This window comes from Balaenoptera borealis, assembly GCF_965194805.1.
Source record: "Balaenoptera borealis genome assembly, chromosome: 3".
Lineage (NCBI taxonomy): Eukaryota > Metazoa > Chordata > Mammalia > Artiodactyla > Balaenopteridae > Balaenoptera > Balaenoptera borealis.
The window spans coordinates 33,874,950-33,897,544 of NC_138866.1; the positions used below are offsets into that span (position 1 = coordinate 33,874,950).

At 42.6% G+C, this 22,595-nt stretch overlaps 1 protein-coding gene across 3 annotated transcripts; it reads left to right on the plus strand.

Annotated features, from left to right (window-relative positions):
* The first annotated feature begins 1,507 nt into the window (after positions 1–1,507).
* Positions 1,508–21,129, plus strand: RDH11 (retinol dehydrogenase 11). Of its 3 annotated transcripts, none has more exons than XM_082386682.1 (7): positions 1,508–2,274; positions 4,928–5,046; positions 6,323–6,478; positions 7,710–7,814; positions 8,700–8,819; positions 12,003–12,192; positions 19,216–20,019. In XM_082386682.1, the coding sequence occupies exons 1-7, from the start codon at positions 2,201–2,203 to the stop codon at positions 19,316–19,318; spliced, it is 867 nt and encodes a 288-aa protein (XP_082242808.1). In that variant the 5' UTR covers positions 1,508–2,200; the 3' UTR covers positions 19,319–20,019. The 3 variants fall into 3 exon arrangements, with proteins under 3 accessions (XP_082242808.1, XP_082242807.1, XP_082242806.1); XM_082386681.1 differs by lacking the exon at positions 19,216–20,019 and adding an exon at positions 20,227–21,129 and having other exon boundaries at positions 1,520–2,274; positions 8,700–8,909; XM_082386680.1 differs by having other exon boundaries at positions 1,527–2,274; positions 8,700–8,909.
* The last annotated feature ends 1,466 nt before the right edge of the window (positions 21,130–22,595 follow it).

Here is a 22,595-nt window from a genome sequence, read left to right on the forward strand (position 1 = left end):
GGATACAACATGCTTAAGTTTGAATCCCAGCTCTGCCACTATGTCCTGGGCTAACGTATTTAACCTTGTTGTTGTTTCAGTTTCCTTTTCTGTGAAATAGGGAAAATCACAGTACCTACCTCATAGAGTTGTTATGAGAATCAAGGTGGTTAATAGATATAAGGCACTTGGGCAAGGCCTGGCACATAATAAGCACTATATAAGCACTGGTTGTTATTGCCATTTCTGGCACTGCCCCTAGCCCCTGTGCCTCAACTAGACCAGTGTTTTCCATTGTTCTAGTGGCCCCTGTTTTAACTCTGCACCATCAAGTGCACTCACTCAAGTCCTTTGCTCAGAGCACTCTTGCCTATATGTTGCTTGCCCACTAACTCCTGGCCTTCCTCAGGCCTCAGCTCACATGTTATTTCCTCAAAGAAGCCTTCCTGATTTCCAGACCAGGAGAGGTCTCCTGCTATGACCTCCCAAAGATTTCTCTATTTTCCCTCATAACCCTCATCACAATTTATTCACAGTGATCACTTGTTTTTTTGTTTTTGTTTGTTTGTTTGTTTTTAAATTTATTTATTTTTGGCTGCGTCGGGTCTTTGTTGCTGTGCGTGGGCTTTCTCTAGTTGTGGCGAGTGGGGGCTACTCTTCGTTGCGGTGCACGGGCTTCTCATTGTGGTGGCTCCTCTTGTGGAGCACAGGCTCTAGGCGGGTGGGCTTCAGTAGTTGTGGCACGTGGGCTTCAGTAGTTGTGGCACGTGGGCTTCAGTAGTTGTGGCACACGGACTCAGTAGTTGCGGCTTGCAGGGTCTAGAGCACAGGCTCAGTAGTTGTGGCTCACAGGCTTAGTTGCTCTGCAGCATGTGGGATCTTCCCGGACCAGGGCTCAAATGCGTGTCCCCTGCATTGGCAGGCAGATTCTTAACCACTGCACCACCAGGGAAGCCCCGATCACTTGTTGCAGAGGTAATTTCTCCCTGGCTCCTTGCTGGACCTCAGCACAGTGCCTAGTACATTGTAGGAATACCATAAACATTTGTCAAATAAATGAGTGAATGAATAAGGAACAAAACATGGGAAAGGCTTTTAATACAGGTGTAAAACTCTATTCAAATATTAGGTAACCCAATAATGAGCATGTGACAAAACCTGATGACTTATTTAATATAATGTTAAATCAGTAGAAATTTGTATTGTGTGAAGGAAACCCTCTCCTCTCCAATTGCTATAAAATATATTGGTTCAAATTGAGCTTGGAATATGTGTCTTTCAATCAAATGGAAATGAATTATCCAGAAGAACCAGAATACATTACTGTGTGCAGTCAGGGACCACAGACAGATAATGACTTAAAACATTCCCCACCTTCACCCCCAAGGAAACGAGACATAGTCCTTAGAGGGCAGACTGAAAGGAGTGACTGACCAGGGAAGCTGCTTGTTCCCAGAGAGTTTCCATGGCTTTAATTCAAGACAGGATTAAATACTTTCATGAGTAGGCAAAACCAACTGTGCTAATCTGAGAAATCCATTGCTACCCTGGGAGTTAATATAACTAACCCAAGTCATCAAGAAAACTATATTCTATCATCAATTAACACTCAAACACCAGGAAAATTATGATATTATACTTTATATTTCATTATAATTCCACAAAGACACAATAAAATGATTCTCCTGGTAGTGTCTTCAGGGACCGATTGCTTCTGCTTCTTTGCGTGAAGGAATCCCTAAGGAGGAAAGATTCCCCCCTCCCCCCCAACTGTCAGACTCCAACGGCTCCTCTTTTGTGCAATCAGCCTTAGAACATTTCCCAGATGCCAATATTTGACCTCCAGGAGAAACATGCGGTAACCGCCTACCCATAATTGGGGAAAACTGAACCAGCGTCTGGACTTAGGCACCGGCACAGAGAGGACTGGGGAGATTTCATGGTGGCCAGAAGGGCCATGGGAGAGCTGGTTCGATGATCCCAAAGGCCCTAGATCCTAGCTGGTTGGGGACCCGTTGCGTATCTGGTGCAAAATTCAGCTTCTCTCAGCGTCTGCGAACAGCGTGCTCACATGCCAAGCTTTGGACTACATTTCCCAGACGGCTTTACTCCCCGGGCTGTCGCACTTTACTAGGGCGTGTCTTGGAAGAGAGGCCACAGCCGGCGAGCACCGCTGGGGCATCTCGCTCACCTCCGGCAGCCGCACCTGCCTCCCCGCGAGATGATTGGGGTCCTGCTCCTGCTCCTGCTCTTCCTCCTCCCCTTTCTCCTGTACATCGCTGCACCCCAGATCAGGTCTGTGCAAATGTATTGCCTTCTCTTGAGAAGTCTTCGGGGGGAACATTCATCCCCATCGAAGCTCTGTTCTTCAAAAGAAGGAAAGGAAGACTCCCCGCGGGGCTCCAAGTAGGGGAGTTCGGTTGGGGCTCCAAGTAGGGGAGTTCGGTTGGTCGGAGGAGGTCCAGCTGCCCTGGGTGAGGAAGGCGATACCAGGAGACCCCAGGCCGTGGGAAGGGGCTGCAGTCCGGAGCACCCTGCTTTGTTTCCTCAACGCGAATCGTGACATCTGGAGCTCCATTGCTTGCTCTCTTGTTGCTGTTAGATTTGCTTTTTCTCTGCACAGATGTAGTAAAGGAGAGAAATGAAAGGGTTTCATTACACTCTCCTGCCTTCTACCTGCCTTCGCAGCAGGAGTTGGGGGTGGGAGGTGGTCCGAGTCCTGCTCTGGGGTTTGGGGGTGGGGAGGAGAGGTTGAGGGTCGTGGTCTCTTGACCAGGTGACACATCAGCCAATGGCTGGCTGAGTGCCCCGTAGAATCAGCAGCGAGTTGCACACTGCTGATTGGTGCTGAGTAAATCACCAGTAGTGACGGTGGACCAGTGACTGAAGACACACACTCCTTCCCTCGGTGGGGATTGGATGGGCGGGGGAAGGGGGAGGCGGTCACTGTCTGAGTGGAACTGGAAGGCGCGCTAGATCATCGTCTGCCGTTTCTTACCACAGTCACCCCTTCCTCCCTTTCTCCCCACCTCCCTCGAGCCCCTCCTCCAGTTGTATTTCTCCTCCCCTCTGCACATGCAGTCCTTCCACCTCTCGGCACACATGGGTGTTGGTACTCGGCCGAAACGCTGCTTTTTATCTCTTTCCGCCACGACATCCTCTTATCCACGTAGAATCTCAGTGAAGAGTTGAACCTGAACTGAAAATAGTGCTCATACCTCAGCAAGATTTTTCTAAGGAAGGTTACACTCCAAGGGTGATGTTCCAAACCACCTAGCTAGGTCGTGGGGGCTCGACCAGAGCTGGACTTTCATAGTTGATTGTCTCTTTTCTTCCTGCTGGTTAAGGAGAAAGAAGAGCTGGGTAGAGGCCCTGATGTGTTGTGGCTCCTGGAGCTAAAGCTGAAGGGATGTGGGAAACTGAGCAGGGAGGCTTGTTCTGAGGAGGAAGATATCCGTTGGTGGTCACCTTGAGTTAGTTTGCTTCCTTCATGGCCTGTTTGTTCTAAGCAGGAACTTGAGTGGCTAGAAGTGTGTACTTTGCAATTCTAAGTTCAATGAAAAAGGTTGAAATGCTCTTAAAAATGCATCTCCCAGTCAACAAATTGTTTTAAATTGAGCCCCCAAGATTTGCAGAGAAAAGAACAATCCGAGGCCTACTAATACCTGTTTGTGCATTCATTCTTTTGGAGAAGCAAGATGAAGGAAGAAGGACACAAATTAGTGAAACCAGGACTTGAATCTCAGCTCCCCTTTGTACTTATTTACATTATTCTTTGTCTTATTTATTTTTTCTAAATGTATTTATTTATTTTTGGCTGCGTTGAGTCTTCGTTGCTGTGTGCAAGCTTTCTCTAGTTGTGGCGAGCAGGGGCTACTACTCTTCGTTGCTGAGCGCAGGCTTCTCACTGAGGTGGCTTCTCTTGTTGTGGAGCACAGGCTCTAGGCACGCAGGCTTCAGTAGTTGTGGCATGCGGGCTCAGTAGTTGTGGCGCACGGGCTTAGTTGCTCTGCGGCGTGAGGGATCTTCCCGGACCAGGGCTCGAACCCGTGTCCCCTGCACTGGCAGACGGATTCTTAACCACTGCGCCACCAGGGAAGTCCCTCTTTGTCTTATTTTTAAGTGTGTGTGTGTTTCTGTTCGTTTTGTCCAGGATGACAAGCTTTCATAATTTTAACTTTGTGTTGGGTAAGCTGTTTTATCAAGGCCATAAAGTGCCAGTTATGGACAGATTAACATCAGTGGACCAGTTCTTCTTTTTCTAGGCTGAGTCTTGTGATTTCCTAAGCCTAAGAAAGAGCTCCACCAGGAGCCTGGCTAAACAGATATTCATCAGTTCTTGTAACTGCAGGGAACAGTGCTAAGGTTTGCCCTTATAATAGAATCACTTCTGTCCTCAAGCAAGAGCAGAAACATTTGAACAAGAAAATCTTTTTTTTTTTAATGAATTTATTTATTTTTATTTTTGGCTGCGTTGGGTCTTCATTGCTGCTCACGGGCTTTCTCTAGTTGCGGCGCGTGGGCTTCTCATTGTGGTGGCTTCTCTTGTTGCGGAACACGGGCTCTAGCCACGCGGACTTCACTAGTTGTGGCACACAGGCTCAGTAGTTGTGGCTTACAGGCTCTAGAGCGCAGGCTCAGCAGTTGTGGTGCACGGGCTTAGTTGCTCTGCGGCATGTGGGATCTTCCTGGACCAGGGCTCGAACCCGTGTCCCCTGCATTGGCAAGCAGATTCTTAACCACTGTGCCACCAGGGAAGCCCGAGCAAGAAAATCTTAAGAGCAGAAAATTTTGTTTTCTTTCCTCCAACCTTCCTTTAATCTATAAAAAGACAGCATTAGAAGGAACCAAAACAGCCCTCAGCCTTGGGGCCTGTAGACACGGGGGTGTTGCAGGAATCTCTGGCTGAGACAAAGAGAATGAAGAACTGATGAGCTCTCCTCTGCAGGAAAATGCTGTCCAGCGGGGTGTGTACATCAACCGTCCAGCTTCCTGGGAAGGTCGCTGTGGTCACTGGAGCCAACACAGGCATCGGGAAGGAGACAGCCAAAGAGCTAGCTCAAAGAGGCAAGTTCATCTGCTTCTAATTCCCTCCTGCCACTGTTGGTTTTTTTTAATTGAAGTATAGTTGATTCACAATGTTAATTTCTGCTGTACAGCAAAGTGGTTCAGTTATACATATATATACATTCTTTTATTGATATATTCTTTTCCATTGTGGTTTATCATAGGATATTGAATACAGCTCCCTGTGCTACACAGTAGGACCTTGTTGTCCATCCATTCTATATGTAATAGCTTGCATCTGCCAATCCCTAACTCCCAGTCCATCCATCCCCCACCACCCCCACCTTGAGAACCACAAGTTAGTTCTCTATGTCTGTGAGTCTGTTTCTGTTTTGTAGATAGGTTCATCTGTGTCATATTTTAGATTCCATGTATAAGTGATATCATATGGTATTTGTCTTTCTCTTTCTGACTTACTTAGTGTAATAATCTCTAGTTGCATCCATGTTGCTGCAAATGGCATTATTTCATTCTTTTTTATGGCTGAGTAATATTCCATTGTATATATGTACCACATCTTCTTTATCCATTCATCTATCAAGGGACATTTAGGCTGTTTCATATCTTGGCTATTGTGAATAGTGCTGCTATGAACATAGGGGTACATGTATCTTTTTGAATTATAGTTTTGTCCAGATATATGCCCAGGAGTAGATTGCTGGATTATATGGTAATTCTATTTTTAGTTTTCTGAGGAACCTCCATACTGTTTTCTATAGTGGTTGCACCAACTTATATTCCCACCAACAGTGTAGGAGCGTTCCTTTTTCTCCACACCCTCTCTAGCATTTGTTATTTGTAGACTTTTAATGATGGCCATTCTGACTGGTGTTAGATGATATCTCATTGTAGTTTTGATTTGCATTTCTCTAATAATTAGCGATGTTAAACATCTTTTCACATGCCTATTGGCCATCTGTAGATCTTCTTTGGAGAAATGTCTATTTAGGTCTTCTTCTTGCTACTGCTATTTTATCCCTTGCAATGATGACCATTCTCATTATTTCCTCCCAGTCTTGGAATTCAAGAACATTCCAAGTGCCCCGCTGATTTTCTGGTCTGATACTAGTACAATGTTCCACATATAATGGACACAATGAATATTATTGATTTATTTTTCTTTCCTGATATGTTCATCAGATACCTCTGTGTGAAGTAGGGGTAATTCCTTTTTTAAAAATACAGTAGAAAATAACATTTAACATTAGTATTAGGTCTTTGATGCTCACTCAAAAACAGAGCCGACAGTTTGTCTCTTTTATATATTGGTTGACAGGAGCCCGTGTATATTTAGCTTGCCGGGATGTGCAAAAGGGGGAGTTGGTGGCCAGAGAGATCCAGATCATGACAGGGAACCAACAGGTGTTGGTGCGGAAACTGGACTTGGCTGATACTAAATCTATTCGAGCCTTTGCTAAGGGCTTCTTAGCAGGTAAGTGTGGAACTGGAGACTATGCTGTGGGTCTTGCAATCAACATTGCAGACTTAGCTAAAAAGAAAAGATTCCTCTCCCTCTCTGACACATAGAAATGCTAGACAGAATATAGCCAAAAACTTCTGATTCATAGCTGAACTCATTAGTAACAAAGGGAAATACTCAAGAGGAAGAAACAAAAAATGAATTCAAAAATTCATAGCAGTGCATAAGAACTAAAGCCAGAAATCTTATACGTGTACCAGAACTCAATATGGGCTTTAAGGTCTGGAGTCCAAATATCCTTACAGGGATAGGAGATGAGACCTCAGGATGTTGAAGGCTGGGTTGCTGTCTGTATCTGAGGCTCCACATAAGGTTGGGATTCACAAAAAGCCATCTGGTCCTTGGTACAAGGAGCTTAAAAAAAACCCCAGGCCACCAGCTCAGGGACATGACAAAGAAGCTTATCATCTCTTTAGAACATGGATGGATAAACGGTCATCTGCAAGAAATTAGAACTTCAAGCTGACATCATTTATGGGGTGGGGGTAATTCATTCACACCACCAACTGGTGCAAGGAACTTGAGCTGAGAAATTAACGTAAAACCCCATAGTATCACATCAAAATTGAGTCCAAGAGCACTCTCTAGGCTTATTCCCTCATAACCCAGGGATCTAGGCCTCCCAAGGGAAGCAACTTCCACTGATATATACTTTTAGTCAGAAATTACAATTCATATGAGGAAATAAATCATAAGAGAGAGTTGGCAGATGAAACAAAGAAGTGAAACCAGTGTTTCTTTGTGGGCCTGAATCCGAGTGGCAGGGAGGCATAGAGAGTATCCTTTTTCTCTTGTTTTGGAATTTCCCATTCAGCTTGGGAAGTCTTTCTGTTGGGAGAGATAGACAGAACACTTCCCAAAAGCATTGAGTAAGTAGCTCCTGAATTGGAAAGATTGGAAAGGCCATTTGGTAGTGTCAGGTGGAATTTTGCCCACCTGACATTAAGAGTATGTATGATTAAGAGTATGTATGATTCAACTAAAGTCTTAAAGAGTATTAAGAGTATGTATGATTCAACTAAAGTCTTAAAATGAAAAAACAATACAAAATAAGTATGAGAGGAAAACAGAGGAAAGATTGAAGCCATGCATCCTCATTTTCAAATCATGGGTATGGGGCAGATTTCAAAGATGTAACAGCTGTGGCTGGCCACTTCCACACTCCATCCCCTCTTCCCTGCAGAGGAAAAGCATCTCCACATTTTGATCAACAACGCAGGAGTGATGATGTGTCCCTACTCCAAGACAGCCGACGGCTTTGAGATGCACATAGGAGTCAACCACTTAGGTAAGAAATTGTGTCTCATCACAAAGCTAGAGGGAAACTAAAGTTCCCCTTGGAAAACTTAGGGTCATATGGAGCCTGCTTTGTGGTGTGATTAGACCTTTGGGCCATAATAGACTATAAGTGTATAATAAATAGTGTGGTCCTGCCTGAAAGCTCAGGCTCGCTTGAGGTTCCTCCCACTTTTTAATCTGTGCTTCAGATTCAATTTACCTTAGAATATTTTTGAACAACCTAATTGGATTGGGGGCTGTGTTGCTTTCTTTGTAGCGACGCTTGTGGCCAGCATCAAGTAGAGGCCACCTGCTCTTAAACAGTGATGTTATTCAAAGTTGGAATAAGACATGACTTCATATTCATATGCACATAATCCAGACCTACCTCTTAGAAAGATGTCTCATGTCTTTGGCTGTTCCTATTTCCCCAAACCGTCACTGAACTTATTCTGTAGTTGATAATGAATTAATGAGGCAAAAAGCCTTATTCTTTTAAATTTTATTTATTTATTTATTTATGGCTGTGTTGGGTCTTCGTTTCTGTGCGAGGGCTTTCTCCAGTTGTGGCAAGTGGGGGCCACTCTTCATCGCAGTGCGCGGGCCTCTCACTATCATGGCCTCTCTTGCCGCGGAGCACAGGCTCCAGACGCGCAGGCTCAGTAATTGTGGCTCACGGGCCCAGCTGCTCTGCGGCATGTGGGATCTTCCCGGACCCGGGCTCGAACCCGTGTCCCCTGCATTGGCAGGCGGACTCCCAACCACTGCGCCACCAGGGAAGCCCAAAAAGCCTTATTCTTGAATGCTCTGCCTTCCATAGCTGAGCCCGGCTCACCACTACTCCCTTCACCCTCACATTGGCCCTGAACTCTGTTAATTCTACTTTTTCTCAAAGGTCACTTCCTCCTGACCCACCTGTTGCTAGAGAAATTGAAGGAATCAGCCCCATCAAGGGTAGTGAATGTGTCTTCCTTAGCACATCACCTGGGAAGGATCCATTTCCATAACCTGCAGGGTGAGAAGTTCTACCATGCAGGTCTGGCCTACTGTCACAGCAAGTTAGCCAACATTCTCTTTACCCAGGAACTCGCCCGGAGGCTAAAAGGTAGGCTTAAAAGAAATGAGTGTGGAGACATGAGTCAATGGGAAGTAGCTAAAAGCCACAGGAATAGGAAGTGTTTTCTGGAGCCCATCCTCTGGACAGGACCTGCTTCCATGGCTCTACCTGGGTATAGTTTTAGTGAACAGCCCACAACTGAATGTTGGAGGTGACTGGGAGGTAACGGGAAAATTCTGAAGGCTGGGCTTTGGCAGTTACTAGCTGCATGACCTGCAGCAAGTTGCTTAACTTTTCAAGACTTATTTCCTCATATGTAAAATGGGACTGCTTCACGGGTTATTGTCATGATTAATTCAGGCCTCATGAGCAAATCAAGTTTTTTGACTTGTAGTGAAACTAGATAGAAGGGAGGGACCAGAACTGGCGCTGGCTACAACCATTGGGATAAAACAGGTGCTGGGACTATGGAGGGGGTCCCCCTAACAACAAAGGGTCAAATAAGAGGGAAATGTATGCTTGAGGAGGGGAGTCTCCAGTCACAAATAAACAGAGATCCTTAGAACGGTCTACTATGGATTTCCAATAAATAGAACAGGAAATCCAGGGTGGACAATTAGAGTTGCTTAGGATTAAGGCAGGCAGAATTCAGGCTGAAGGTATCAGACACATTAGCCCCATCGTTGGAACAGGATCGTCAAACCACATGGACAGCTGTGAGATGGAGAGTTATGTCTATGCCCAGGGCATAACATCCTTTATCAGCTTGGGATAGATCAGGGTAACTGGATGGTGAAAACTATCCAAAGGTTGGTCAGGGAGCTAGGGTGGCCTGGAAGTGGAGAGATGGACCCAGCTGTGAGGATCAGATAAAAGCAGAGGCCACACGAGTGAGAAAACCTGATAGGTATGAGGATTAGGTGGGAAATAGCTATGATGCAATGAAAGAAACCTGGGCATGACAGAAGAGGCATTCATTCAGCCATTCAACAGCCACGTATTCAGCGTCCATGCTATTTTACACACTGGATTAGGGGTTTGAGGGTGGAGTGGTTCACATCCAATGGGAGAGAGAAATAATTAGCAAGTATTTATACAACTGTCACATGTAAAATCAGTCTAGTAATGCATGAATAATTCTCATTGTATGAAGTTCAAATAAGATGGAAGTATATAGTTATTCTCCTGTCTTCCCTTTCTGCTTTTCTCCCCTCAAGATACCACTGTCAACAACTTGATGTGCCCCGTTCCAATTACTTTCTTGTGCATTTACATATGTATATATCATACATAAGGAAGTGAAATTCCAACACAGTATCTAAGAGATCTTTCCATGTAGTACATAGAGATTTACCCCATTACTTTTGTTGGCTGCATTGTGTTTCATAGTATAGATGTGCTTTAGTTTATTCATTTCCTGAACAACGTCTAGACAGTTTCCTTTTTGTTGTTGTTATTTAATTATAATTGTGATAAATGCTATAAAGGGGAATTACGAGGACCTATAATGGATTGGCAGGGGGGTGGTGGGGAGAACCTTATTCAGTCTGAAGGAACAGGAAGGACTTTTCTGAGGGAGTGAGTTGCAAGCTGAGCCCTTGCAGGATGATTAGAAATTAAATGGGTTACAGCGTGGGTGGGGTGAGGCAGTTGAGGGGGCTGAGGAACATTCCAGGCAGAAGGAAGAGAATGGCTGAAGGTCTGGTCTCTGCTTGAGAAACTGAGAAAAGGCAGTCATAGTTAGAATGTAGAAAGCAAGAGGTCTGAGCTGAGACTGGTAAGGTAGGTGAAGGTGAAATCCAGAGAGGCCACAGTAAGGATTTTAGTGTTTATTCTAAGAACAATGGAAAACTGTTAAAATGGAATCCTTTTTTAAAATGAGGGCAAGAGTGGATGCAGCAGGTGATTTCTGTGGTTGAGGTAAGAAGTGAGGGTAGCTTGGACTAGGGTGGTGGAGATGGAGGGTAATAGACACTCCTGAGAGATATTTAGGATGTGAAAATCACAGGGCTTGTTGATTGGAGATGCATGGTGAGGTGGTGGATCCTTAAGGACTGGTCCTGTATGCCTGCCTGGTTGAAAGTGTAGGGAACACTGCAAGAACCAGGTTTGGCCTTAAATACATGAAGTCAGTTTTGGACCTCTGAGTCTGCATTACTATGGGTCATCTAGAGTAGATGTCAAGTGGAAAATAATACAGGTCCACAGTCCTTTTTCTTTAATTGTGAAATCCACAAAGGACTGAAAACTGTTTTTTCCTAAGCTTGATACTAAAACTCATTTGGCAGCAAAACCTCACCTGTACTAGGGAGAGTAGGTAATAGACATTTTATATATATAAAATAAAATTTAAAAAATTGGAAACATTTCTGACCCCAGGGTTTCTAGAAAAGAGTTGGGGACCTGAAATAGCACATGCATAAGTGTCATTTAGCACTTATCATGCACCAGACAGTATTCTAAGCTCTTTTACACATGAACTCATTTAATCCTGAGAACAGCTCTGTGAGGTGTAGGTATTATAATTATCCCTATTTTACAGATGAGGAAACTAAGTCACAACATCAGGTAGGTTACACAGCTAGTGAGTGGTAAAGCTTGGATTTGAAACTGGGCAGTCTGACTACAAAGTCCATACCCTTAACCACCACATTATACTGCCTTTTATTGTCAGCCAAGTGTTAAAAGGAGCCACTTGGACCATAGATAAAAATGAGTGCTATAAAGTTACAGAGAGGGAATTTAGTGAGCCATGAGAACTCTTAACATTTAAAGTTTGGGTAGAAGATGATGAACCGGTCCAGGAAACAAGAGGATGCATCCCAGAAAGGTTAAAAAAACCAGAAGAGGTATGGGATCATGAAAGCCAATGAAAAGGCAGCTTTAGGATGAGAGTGGTCAACAATGTCAAGTGCTTCTGAGAGGTCCTGGCTCTGCTGCTTCCTAGCAGTTAATAACCTCTCTGAGCCTTAATTGTAATCTGTGAAATGAAGGTATAAATTACTGTGAGGAGTGCTTGCGATAGCATCATGGGAAAGGAGTCCACATGGGGCAAATGTTTATTCATGTCTTCTGCTCTCTTTGGCCACTTGGCAACATCAAGTCCTGTCTTCTCCTCTCTATATGGCATCCCCACATCAGGCTCTGGCGTTACAACGTACTCTGTACACCCTGGCACAGTCAACTCTGAATTGGTTCGGCACTCATACCTCATGAGATGGATTTGGTGGCTTTTCTCCTTCTTCATCAAGACCCCTCAGCAGGGAGCCCAGACCAGCCTGTACTGTGCCTTAACAGAAGGTCTTGAAGTTCTAAATGGGAACCATTTCAGGTATGAATGTATCTGTTTTTGAAGATGGAATTTTATTGCCCACAGGAAATAATTTGGATTTGTCTGGTGTACCGTACCCTTTTTATTTATTTGGGGGGGGAGGGGTGTTTATTTATTTAAATTTTCATTTTATATTGGACTATAGTTGATTTACAATGTTGTGTTAGTTTCAGGTGTACAGCAAAGTGATTCAGTTATACATATACATATATTCATTCTTTTTCATATTCTTTTCTCATATAGGTTATCATAGAATATTGAGTAGAGTTCCCTGTGCTATACAGTAGGTCCTTGTTGGTTATCTATCTTAGATATAGTAGTGTGTGTATATTAATCCCAGGCTCCTGATTCATCCCTCCGCACCATGTTTCCCCTTTGGTAACCATAAGTTTGTTTTCGATATCTGTAAGTCTGTTTCTGTTTTGTAAATAAGTTCATTTGTGTTATTTTTAACAATTAGATTCCACACATGATTGATGGCATATGATATTTGTCTTTCTCTTACTTCACCTAGTATGATAATCTCTAGGTCCATCCATGTTGCTGCAGATGGCATTATTTCATTCTTTTTTATGGCTGAGTAATATTCCATTGTCTGTATGTATACCTTACCTTTTTAAAAAAGTACATTGTCCAATATGGCTTTTGTCTCTTGACTCTAGGGATGAGGGTAGTTAATGATGCTGCTAATGATGCTGTTTTATCTTTTAATAGGGGAATTTGACCCATTCACATTTTTTTGTGGTAACTGCTAGGTTTGATTTTATTCATGCCATCTTTTATATGGATGATTATACTTTCTGGTTGTTTCTTTTCTTCCTACATTTTTTTATGTCAGTCTAGTTTTCTTTGTTCCTTTTTGGGCTCCTAGTTCTATTTTTTCAAATTTAAAAGAATTTGAATCTGTATTTCTCCATTACCTTCAGGACTAAAATAGTATCAATGGACTCCCTTCTTGAATAAGTGAAGACTTTTTAAACTTTGTATTGTAGGGAATTTTGAATGTACACAGGAGTAGACAAAATAGCATGTTGAATCCCCATATACCCATAATCAGCCTCAACAACCATTAACCCATGGCCAATCCTGCCCCATCCCCATCCACTACCCCTTCCCATATTTTTCTCATTCCATATTATTTTGAAGCAAATTCCAGATATCACATAAGATCAAAATTTTAACACGGTTTCACCTCCACCTTCAAGATTTTGTGGAAATAATCCAAAATTTTGGAGAAAGGGCTGTAAATAAATTCAGATTGGAATGAAAGGTAGACAGTCAGATCATGAAAGGCCTATAATGCCAGGCTTAGAGAGGAGCCACAGAAATTGTTTCAGTAGAGAGAGCCACAGTCTGGTCTGTGGTTTAGAAAAATATCCTTAGTAACTCCGTTTGATGAATGAATGAAGTACCCCAAATGAGAGAGAATGAGTTTCTGATGTAGGGTAATGACAGCCAGAATGAGGAGAATGGTTTAAGTGAGAGACCCTGAAGAGGCAGAATTTTTACCACTTGATGACCAACAAGTGAGGGGGTAGAGGAGGATTTGGTGACCTGGGTTCAAGCCTGAGTTATTAGGAGATTAATTGTGACATTAACTGAGACAGAAGATGTAGATAAATAATGTGTATAACTTAGGGTTCTTTGATTCCAAACCAGTGGAAATGGACGCTGGCTAACATAAGCAAGAAGAGAATTTATTAAAATATGGGGATACTCCTAGGTTCGAAGGGAAGACTGAAGAGTCAGGCTTCGAACTGTCAGAATGGCCAGTCAGCTGGCCAGGACCCTGCTGCTGGAGTGAGTGAATGCCAGCTGTCTTCAGTCTGTTGTATTGCCCACCATCCACTCTCCAGGGAGGAAGCATTGGGTCTCCTTCCTGCCCCGATCATCGCCTCCATTCTCTCACCCCCACTAGCTTGGCTACAGGAGGACAGGCAGGCATTTGATTAATGGGATCTTCAAACTATATCCAAGAGGAAGAGGTAATTCCATAGAAAGAAATCAGGTTTCTATTGCCAAAAAAATGTGGGGTGGGTGTTCAACCAAGGAGTAACAATTGCCCACTACGTAATAAACCCGGCTCTGTACATGTTGAGTGTGTTATCCATAAGATATGTGAGTAGAACTGTGTAGCGGATAGTTGGAAATGCAGGTCTGAAGTGCAAGAAGATAGATTATTTAGTTTTGTCCACTGGAATGATTTTCCAAGAGTGACTGGATTCTTCTTCCCTGGAGATTTTAAAAAATGAAATAACCCTTTATCTTGGTTTTGACTGAATGGCTTAGAGTCAGCTTCAAATCCATGATTATTGAATTGACTTTTGAAGAGCCTTTCCAGTACAATGGATTCTTAATTTTAAGCATTTTGAAGATCCAACAGCAGCCATGTAGACCGCTAGCAAGACATGAACATAGAAGTCTGTCTTGATTGAAGCTTTAGGACCTTTGCACTGGTTGTTCTTTTCTGCCTGAAACTACTACAACTTTTTGTCTTTATAGATTTGCCTATACAGTTGGAATTATATAATATATGGCCTTTTGTGACTGGCTTCTTTCACTTAGCATTACATGTTAAAGGTTCATCCATGCTAGAGGGTGTATCAATACTTCATTCTTTTTTATTGCCAAATATCTTATTTTATGGATACACCATCTTCATTTGTCCATTCATCAGTTGATGGGCATTTGGATTTTTTCCCATTTTTGGGTTATTAAGATAATGCTGCTTTGAACATTCATGTACACATTTTGTATGGATAGTTCTCTTGGGTATAAACCCAGAAATGTAATCTCACTGGAATATGGGTCATATTTTAACTCTACTTTAGCTGTTGAGAAACTATCAGACTGTTTTCCAAAGTGGCTGCACCATTTTACATTGCCACAAGCAGTATATGAGGGTTCCAATTTCTCCACATCCTTGTTAACACTTGTTATTGTCTGTCTGTCCCTTGATATTAGCTATCTGAGTATGTATAGAGTAGTATCTCATTGTGGTTCTCATTTGCATTTTCCTGCTAATGATGTTGAACATCTTTTCATGTGCTTATTCCCCGTTTCTATATCTTTGTTGGAGAAATGTCTATTCAAATCCTTTGCCCATTTTTAAATTGGATTGTCTTTTTGTTGTTTAGTTGTAACAGTTCTTTATATAATCTAAATATGAGTCCTTTATCAGGTATATGATTTGCAAATATTTTCTCCCATTCTGTTGGTTTGTTGGTTTGTCTTTTCAGTTTTCTTCATGGTGTCCTTTGAAGAACAGAAGTTTTTAATTTTGATGAAGTCTCATTTATCTATTTTTTCTTTTATCACTTGTGCTTTTGGTGTCTTATCTAAGAAACTATTGCCTAGCCCCAGGTCACAAAGATTTATTACTGTGTTCTTCCAACAGTTTTATAGTTTTAACATTAAGTTCAGGACTATGATCCTTTTGTTTTTTGTTTTTGTTTTTGTTTTTTTTTTTTGATCCTTTTGTTTTTCTTTTTGAATTTTATTTTATTTATTTTTTATACAGCAGGTTCTTTTTTTTTTAACATCTTTATTGGAGTATAATTGCTTTACAATGGTGTGTTAGTTTCTGCTTTATAACAAAGTGAATCAGCTATACATACACATATATCCCCATATCTCTTCCCTCTTGCGTCTCCCTCCCTCCCACTCTCCCTATCCCACCCCTCTAGGTGGTCACAAAGCACTGAGCTGATCTCCCTGTTATACAGCAGGTTCTTATTAGTTATCCATTTTATACACATCAGAGTATACATGTCAATCCCAATCTCCCAAGTCATCACACCCCCACCCCTGCCCCCACCCCCACCCCCGCCACTTTCCCCCCTTGGTGTCCATACGTTGTTCTCTACATCTGTGTCTCTTTTTCTGCCCTGCAAACCGGTTCATCTGTACCATTTTTCTAGGTTCCACATACATGCAATAATATATGATATTTGTTTTTCTCTTTCTGACTTACTTCACTCTGTATGACAATCTCTAGATCCATCCACGTCTCAACAAATGACTCAATTTCGTTCCTTTTTATGGCTGAGTAATATTCCATTGTATATAGGTACCACATCTTCTTTATCCATTCGTCTGTCGATGGGCATTTAGGTTGCATCCATGACCTGGCTATTGTAAATAGCGCTGCAGTGAACATTGGGGTGCATGTGTCTTTTTGAATTATGGTTTTCTCTGGGTATATGCCCACTAGTGGGATTGCTGGGTCATATGGTAATTCTATTTTTAGTTTTTTAAGGAACCTCCATACTGTTCTCCATAGTGGCTGTATCAATTTACATTCCCACCAAGAGCACAAGAGGGTTCCCTTTTCTCCACACCCCCTCCAGCATTTGTTGTTTGTAGATTTTCTGATGATGCCCATTGTAACTGGTGTGAGGTGGGTGATACCTCATTGCAGTTTTGATTTGTATTTCTCTAATAATTAGTGATGATGAGCAGCTTTTTTTTTTTTATTGTTTATTTTTGGCTGTGTTGGGACTTTGTTGCTGTGTGCGGGCTTTCTTTAGTTGCGGCGAGCAGGGGCTACACTTCGTTGCGGTTTGTGGGCTTCTCATTGCGGTGGCTTCTCTTGTTGCGGAGCACAGGCTCTAGGCGAGCAGGCTCAGTATTTGTGGCTCACGGGCTCTAGAGCGCAGGCTCAGTAGTTGTGGCGCACGGGCTTCATTGCTCCACAGCATGTGGGATCTTCCTGGACCAGGGCTCGAACGCGTGTCCCCTGCATTGGCAGGCGGATTCTTAACCACTGGGCCACCAGGGAAGCCCTGCCTCCATTCTTTTTCCGAGGTCCTGGATCATCTTCACTATCATTATTCTGAATTCTTTTTCTGGAAGGTTGCCTATCTCCACTTCATTTAGTTGTTTTTCTGGGGTTTTATCTTGTTCCTTCATCTGGTACAAAGTCCTCTGCCTATCTTTCTGTGAATGTGGTTTTTCTTCCACAGGCTGCAGAATTGTAGTTCTTCTTGCTTCTGCTGTCTGCCCTCTCTACTGTTTTTTGTTTTTTTGTTTTTTGGCTATGCCACACAGCGTGTGGGATCTTAGTTCCCTGACCAGGGATCAAACCTGGGCCCCTGGCAGTGAGAGCAGAATCCTAACCACTGGACTGCCAGGGAATTCCCTATGATCCATTTTTGTTAACTTTTGTATATGGTATGAGGTAGGGTTTCCAACTTCATTCTTTTGCATTTGGATATCCAATTGTCCCAGAACCGTTTGTTGAAAAGATTATTTTCTCTTTGCTGAATTGTCATGATAGCTGTATTAGTCCATCTCGGGCTGCCATAACAGAATACCACAAACTAGATGGCTTAAATGACAATTTATTTTATCACAGTTCTGGAGGCTGGAAGTTCAAGATCAAGATGCTGGCAGGGCTAGTCTCTGGTGAGGCCTCTCTTCTGCGTTGCAGATGGTTACCTTCTTGCTATGTCCTCACATGGCCTTTCCTCTGTGTGCATATATTCTTGGTGTCTGCTTCTCTTCTTAATAAGGACACTAGTTCTATCGGATTAAGGCCTCACCCTTATGACCTCATTTAACCTTAATTACCTCCTTAAAGACCCTATCTTGGGCTTCCCTGGTGGTGCAGTGGTTGAGAATCTGCCTGCCAATGCAGGGGACACGGGTTCGAGCCCTGGTCTGGGAAGATCCCACATGCCGCAGAGCAACGAGGCCCGTGAGCCACAATTACTGAGCCTGCGCGTCTGGAGCCTGTGCTCCGCAACGGGAGAGGCCATGATAGTGAGAGGCCCGCGCACCGCGATGAAGAGTGGCCCCCACTTGCCACAACTAGAGAAAGCCCTCGCACAGAAACGAAGACCCAACACAGCCATAAATAAATAAATAAATAAAAATTAAAAAAACAAAAACAAAACAAGACCCTATCTTCATTATAGTCACACGTGGGTTAGAGCTTCAACCTATGGATTTGGGGGGACATGAATCAGTCTGTAACAGTAGTATTACCAAAAATCAATTGACTGTAAATGTGAGGGTTTACTTCTGCACTTTTAATTCTATTCCGTTCATTTACATGTGTATCCCTATGCCAGTATAACACTATCTTGATTACAGTAGCTTTATAGTAAGTTTTGAAATTGGTCAATCTTTTACCTATACTGATTAATACTTACCAAAGTCCCACTGGAAATATCAGCATCATGACCATGCTGATGTCATAACCATACTTCAGTAGCTCTTATTGTATGTAATATTTGAATTTTGTATTTGAATAATTTTTACAGCATGTCTTAGCTTACAGGGTGTTTTCATGTCCTTTGTATCATTTGCTGTTCACCATAAACTTATAAAGAATTTAAGGCTTTAGTGCATTGGAGGCTATAGAGGCCTACAGAGGCCAAGTCATTTCCAGAGAGTCATCCAGACCCTCTTGGTCATCAGTGATAGTCTTTTCACTCAGAAATGGCAGGTTTTGCTGGTGGTATTGGTGAGTTCCCTTAAACAGAAGTACTACACTTATAAGGCTTGTTCTTTGAGTTTAAAAACAGTTATAACTGCAGGCAGATCAGAAGGAAGACGGTTTTTTTTTAACCACTCCAAGCATCTATGACCAATGTAAATAGCAGTATCTCAGCTACATGACACTGTACAAGGTGCTATAGAGTGGACCTTAAAGACATGTTTGAATAAGATGGACATACACAGGAGTCAGGCAGGCACTGATATTATAGTTAAATATATATATATATATATATATATATATATATGTATACACAAAGGGGAATATAAAGACTAAATGATACACATTATATATCAAACAAAGCATTCTGATCTGGTGTGGTCTAGTGAGCTCTAAAATGGTAATTACATTTTCTCTGAGGTAAACATTGGAGGATGCAGAGATAGGACAAACATTGGTCCTGTGAAGCGCCCAGAGCACATGTCATCCCTGGGTTGTTCTTCTGTTGTGTTCCTTATCCCAGGCAGAGAGCAGACTCCATTCTTAACCCTGTGCTTTAAGCCTTTCTTTTTCCTTTCCAGTGACTGCCATGTGGCACGGGTCTCTGCGCAGGCTCGTAATGAGACAGTAGCAAGGCGGCTGTGGGATGTCAGCTGTGACCTGCTGGGCATCTCTGTGGATTGACAGGTGATGGCAGTTGGACCCAAGAGAAGCTTGCAGTAGACTACTAAGTACTCCCTGCCAAAATGATTCTCCTTCAGGATGGCCAAAACCTTGAGCACGAAGAAAGCAAACCTTCCAGCCTTGCCTGCTTGATGTCTGATACAAGCCCAGCGTACACTGCCAGATTCATCTAAACGCCTTGCATTTGTCCAGATTTATTTTGCTCCTGTTACTGCCAGAGTTACGAGAGATAATATAGGATAAGTAGACCTTCATATGACCTCCAAGCTCATATTTTCCTTCTGAAGCCTACTACCTAGGAGAACCTAAGCTATGGCAGGGGTTAATTTCTGGCACTTTGGATTAGTTTCTATCCTCTTTGTCCACAGTGTAGTTCCACCCAACCAAACAACCTTCAAGGGGGCCATCCTTTAGCTTTAGCTAAACTCCAGGAGTCACAGTGGCTTGGCTCAAGAGCAGGGTTTGTCCCTCACCTCTTAAGAAAACCATCATGGCACCAACATCTGGATTCTTTCAGGAAACTCTTCACTGAATCTGGATTGTGGCATGGCTTTATCTCTGACAACCTAAAGCCACTGCTGCTAAAACACTTTCACATGCCTAGACCACAGAAGAGCTTCCTTTTCTAAGAAGTTGGTGGAGTTTACAGGATGGCAGAAATTTGGGGAAAGGCAAAAATAAAAATCAAATTTAAACTGTCATTCATTTTCCTGCTGTTTCTCAAATCAGCAAGAGGGTAGTGAAAGAAGCAGCTTGAGAAGATAGGCCACCTGGCTTCAGTTACTGACCCTAGATCCATGGAGGCCTCCTTTTTGTACCTTGGTTTCTCTTAGAAAACCAGAAGGGAAAGGCTATTTAGTGAGTGTCCCTGAGTATATCTTTGTGTGTGTTCTTGTGTATTTATGCAGCTGGGAGTATTCAAAATAGCCACAAAGGAACAGTATTAAACTGGACCCCCATGCAGGTAAATGATCAGAGACGGAGCAGACCTGTGTCATTCAGTCTTTGATACAAATGGAAAGTGAACTCTGTATATGCTGATAACTACCCACCAAGAAGCACATTGGTGGCAGGGAAGAGGTCCAAAAAAGAGAAGAATCCTGGAAGATAATGCATGCAAAGACAATGAAGGGACTAGAAAAGGGTTTTTAAAAAAACCACACACACACTCACACAACAGCTAAATATGTTAGTAATATCCAGCAATAGAAGAATTGAGGGTGACCACCTGAGTTCAAGTAAGACGGGAAAGGCACTATGTTAAGCATCAATCAACCTATGTGGTAGAAAAAAAAACCCAGACAAACAAAAACAAACAAACAAACAAAAACCCTCCAATTATTTATTCAGCAAAATTATCTTAAGGACTGATATTGGTAATTATAGTCAATTTAAAAATCTTTCAGGGCATTTCCTTACATTATCTTGACAAGATTAAAATGTCTACTGTATTTGCTAGAAATCTACAATTTATTTGGAGAATGTTTATCAAAAGTAGTGCTGCCAAAGGAAGGCTGAGAAATTGGTACTGTTCCATCACTTGTTTGGAGTACATTCTTCTAATAGAGTTTGTGATTTTCTTGGACTAACAATTTACATGTTCACTTTGGTGGAGAAAAGAGTTATAGGACCACAGTCTTCTCATATTTGTAAATAATCTTTTGTTGAACTTGTTTTGACCATTAGGCTATATATTTAGACGTGGTCATTTTATGGGAAATTTGGAAAACTTTTGATAATAGTGCACAACTGAATTAATATTTTACTTAATTTATATTAACTGTCAATGACAAATAAAAAATTTGATTATTTATCATGTTTTTATTTACCAGAATAAAAACTGTAAGAATTAAACAAATTTGAGTCAACAGAAGAAAACAATTAAATGAAAGCTTAATTAGAGTCAAAAGAAGAAAACACTTTTCATTACTACGGTTATGCAATCATTTCTTGTTCCTGAGGATAATTTGTCCCAAAGTCAGCCACAGTACAGTCTCAATTCAAATGCCATTAACTTGGGTTGTGTGATAATTTGATTATTCATTCACCCATTTTCTACTAATCCTTTATGATGCTGTTCAAAGATCATGTTTTCCATCCCAGATCATGTTTTCCATCCCAGGCTATTTGTTACCTCTTCTTTTTGTACTTGTCCCTTCTATAACACAATGCTATGGGACCTACAGTACACTGCCACTAACAACCTGACTTTTCTCTCTCTCTCTGTGCTCAATGAATATTAGGAGCTCAACGAAAGTTTGTTGAATCAATGGTCTTTGAACTCAGTCTAATAAGGGTCCAGGGGATATAAATCACCAAATCATTTCCCTCTGAACAGTCATATGTTTTTTAATACGTGTGGGCAGTCTTAAGTATTGGGCTGCCAAGCAAACATTTCAGAACGGGATCCATAGGCAAACCATCAGTGAAAATAGGAATTTTCATCCACTAAACCATGAAAACCCACGGAGTGCAGGAAAAGACTTTGTAATTGTTAACACATTACACTTAGAAAGAGACCTGATGAAGCCAGGTCCGCCTTGCTCACTACATATAAATAATACACATGTAAATTACACACATATATACATATGTATACACACATATATATTACATATATAAATAATACATAAATTACCCAAGGTCAGAGTGAATCTTTTATTCAACACATGCCCAGATCCTTGCACAAAGGCTACGCTTAAATTGAAACACCTGCTGAGTGAACGACTGCACGGCGTGCCCAGCCGCTAGAGGCTGAGCGTATATTTTGGGGGTCACACTGCCCGGGGACCACTTCTGAAAGAATGACTCTGGTCACTTGACTCCCCAGTAAAAGTGCTTTAAGCTCGAGCGCAGGCAGGAACCTGGCCCAGCTATCTTCCAAGAACTGAAAGCTAACAGTCGGAATGTGAACTGAGGAAGTCACGGTGGCCAAACAGTGCGATGACTGAGAAGATGACGACCAGGCGCCTACCGATACCACACCATTGCGCGTCAGCGTCACGCTGACGGCCGCGAAGACGGCAGAACTACCGCCCCCAGCAATGCTTGACTTCCGAGTCGGAGCGTCTTCAGTGCCGAACTACAGCCTCCGGCATGCACTGCAGCGTCCGCCCCTCGCCGGAAGACGGGGCCCGGGAAAGAGGCGGCCGCGCCGCCTGTTCCGCGCGTTCCCACAGTCCCTTCCGTCGTGGCGCTCTTCCCAACCCCGGACTGGCTAATTCCGGGGTTCCGAGACTGCCACTCGCGCCCGAGCGCCGCCGCTCCCTCAGGAGTA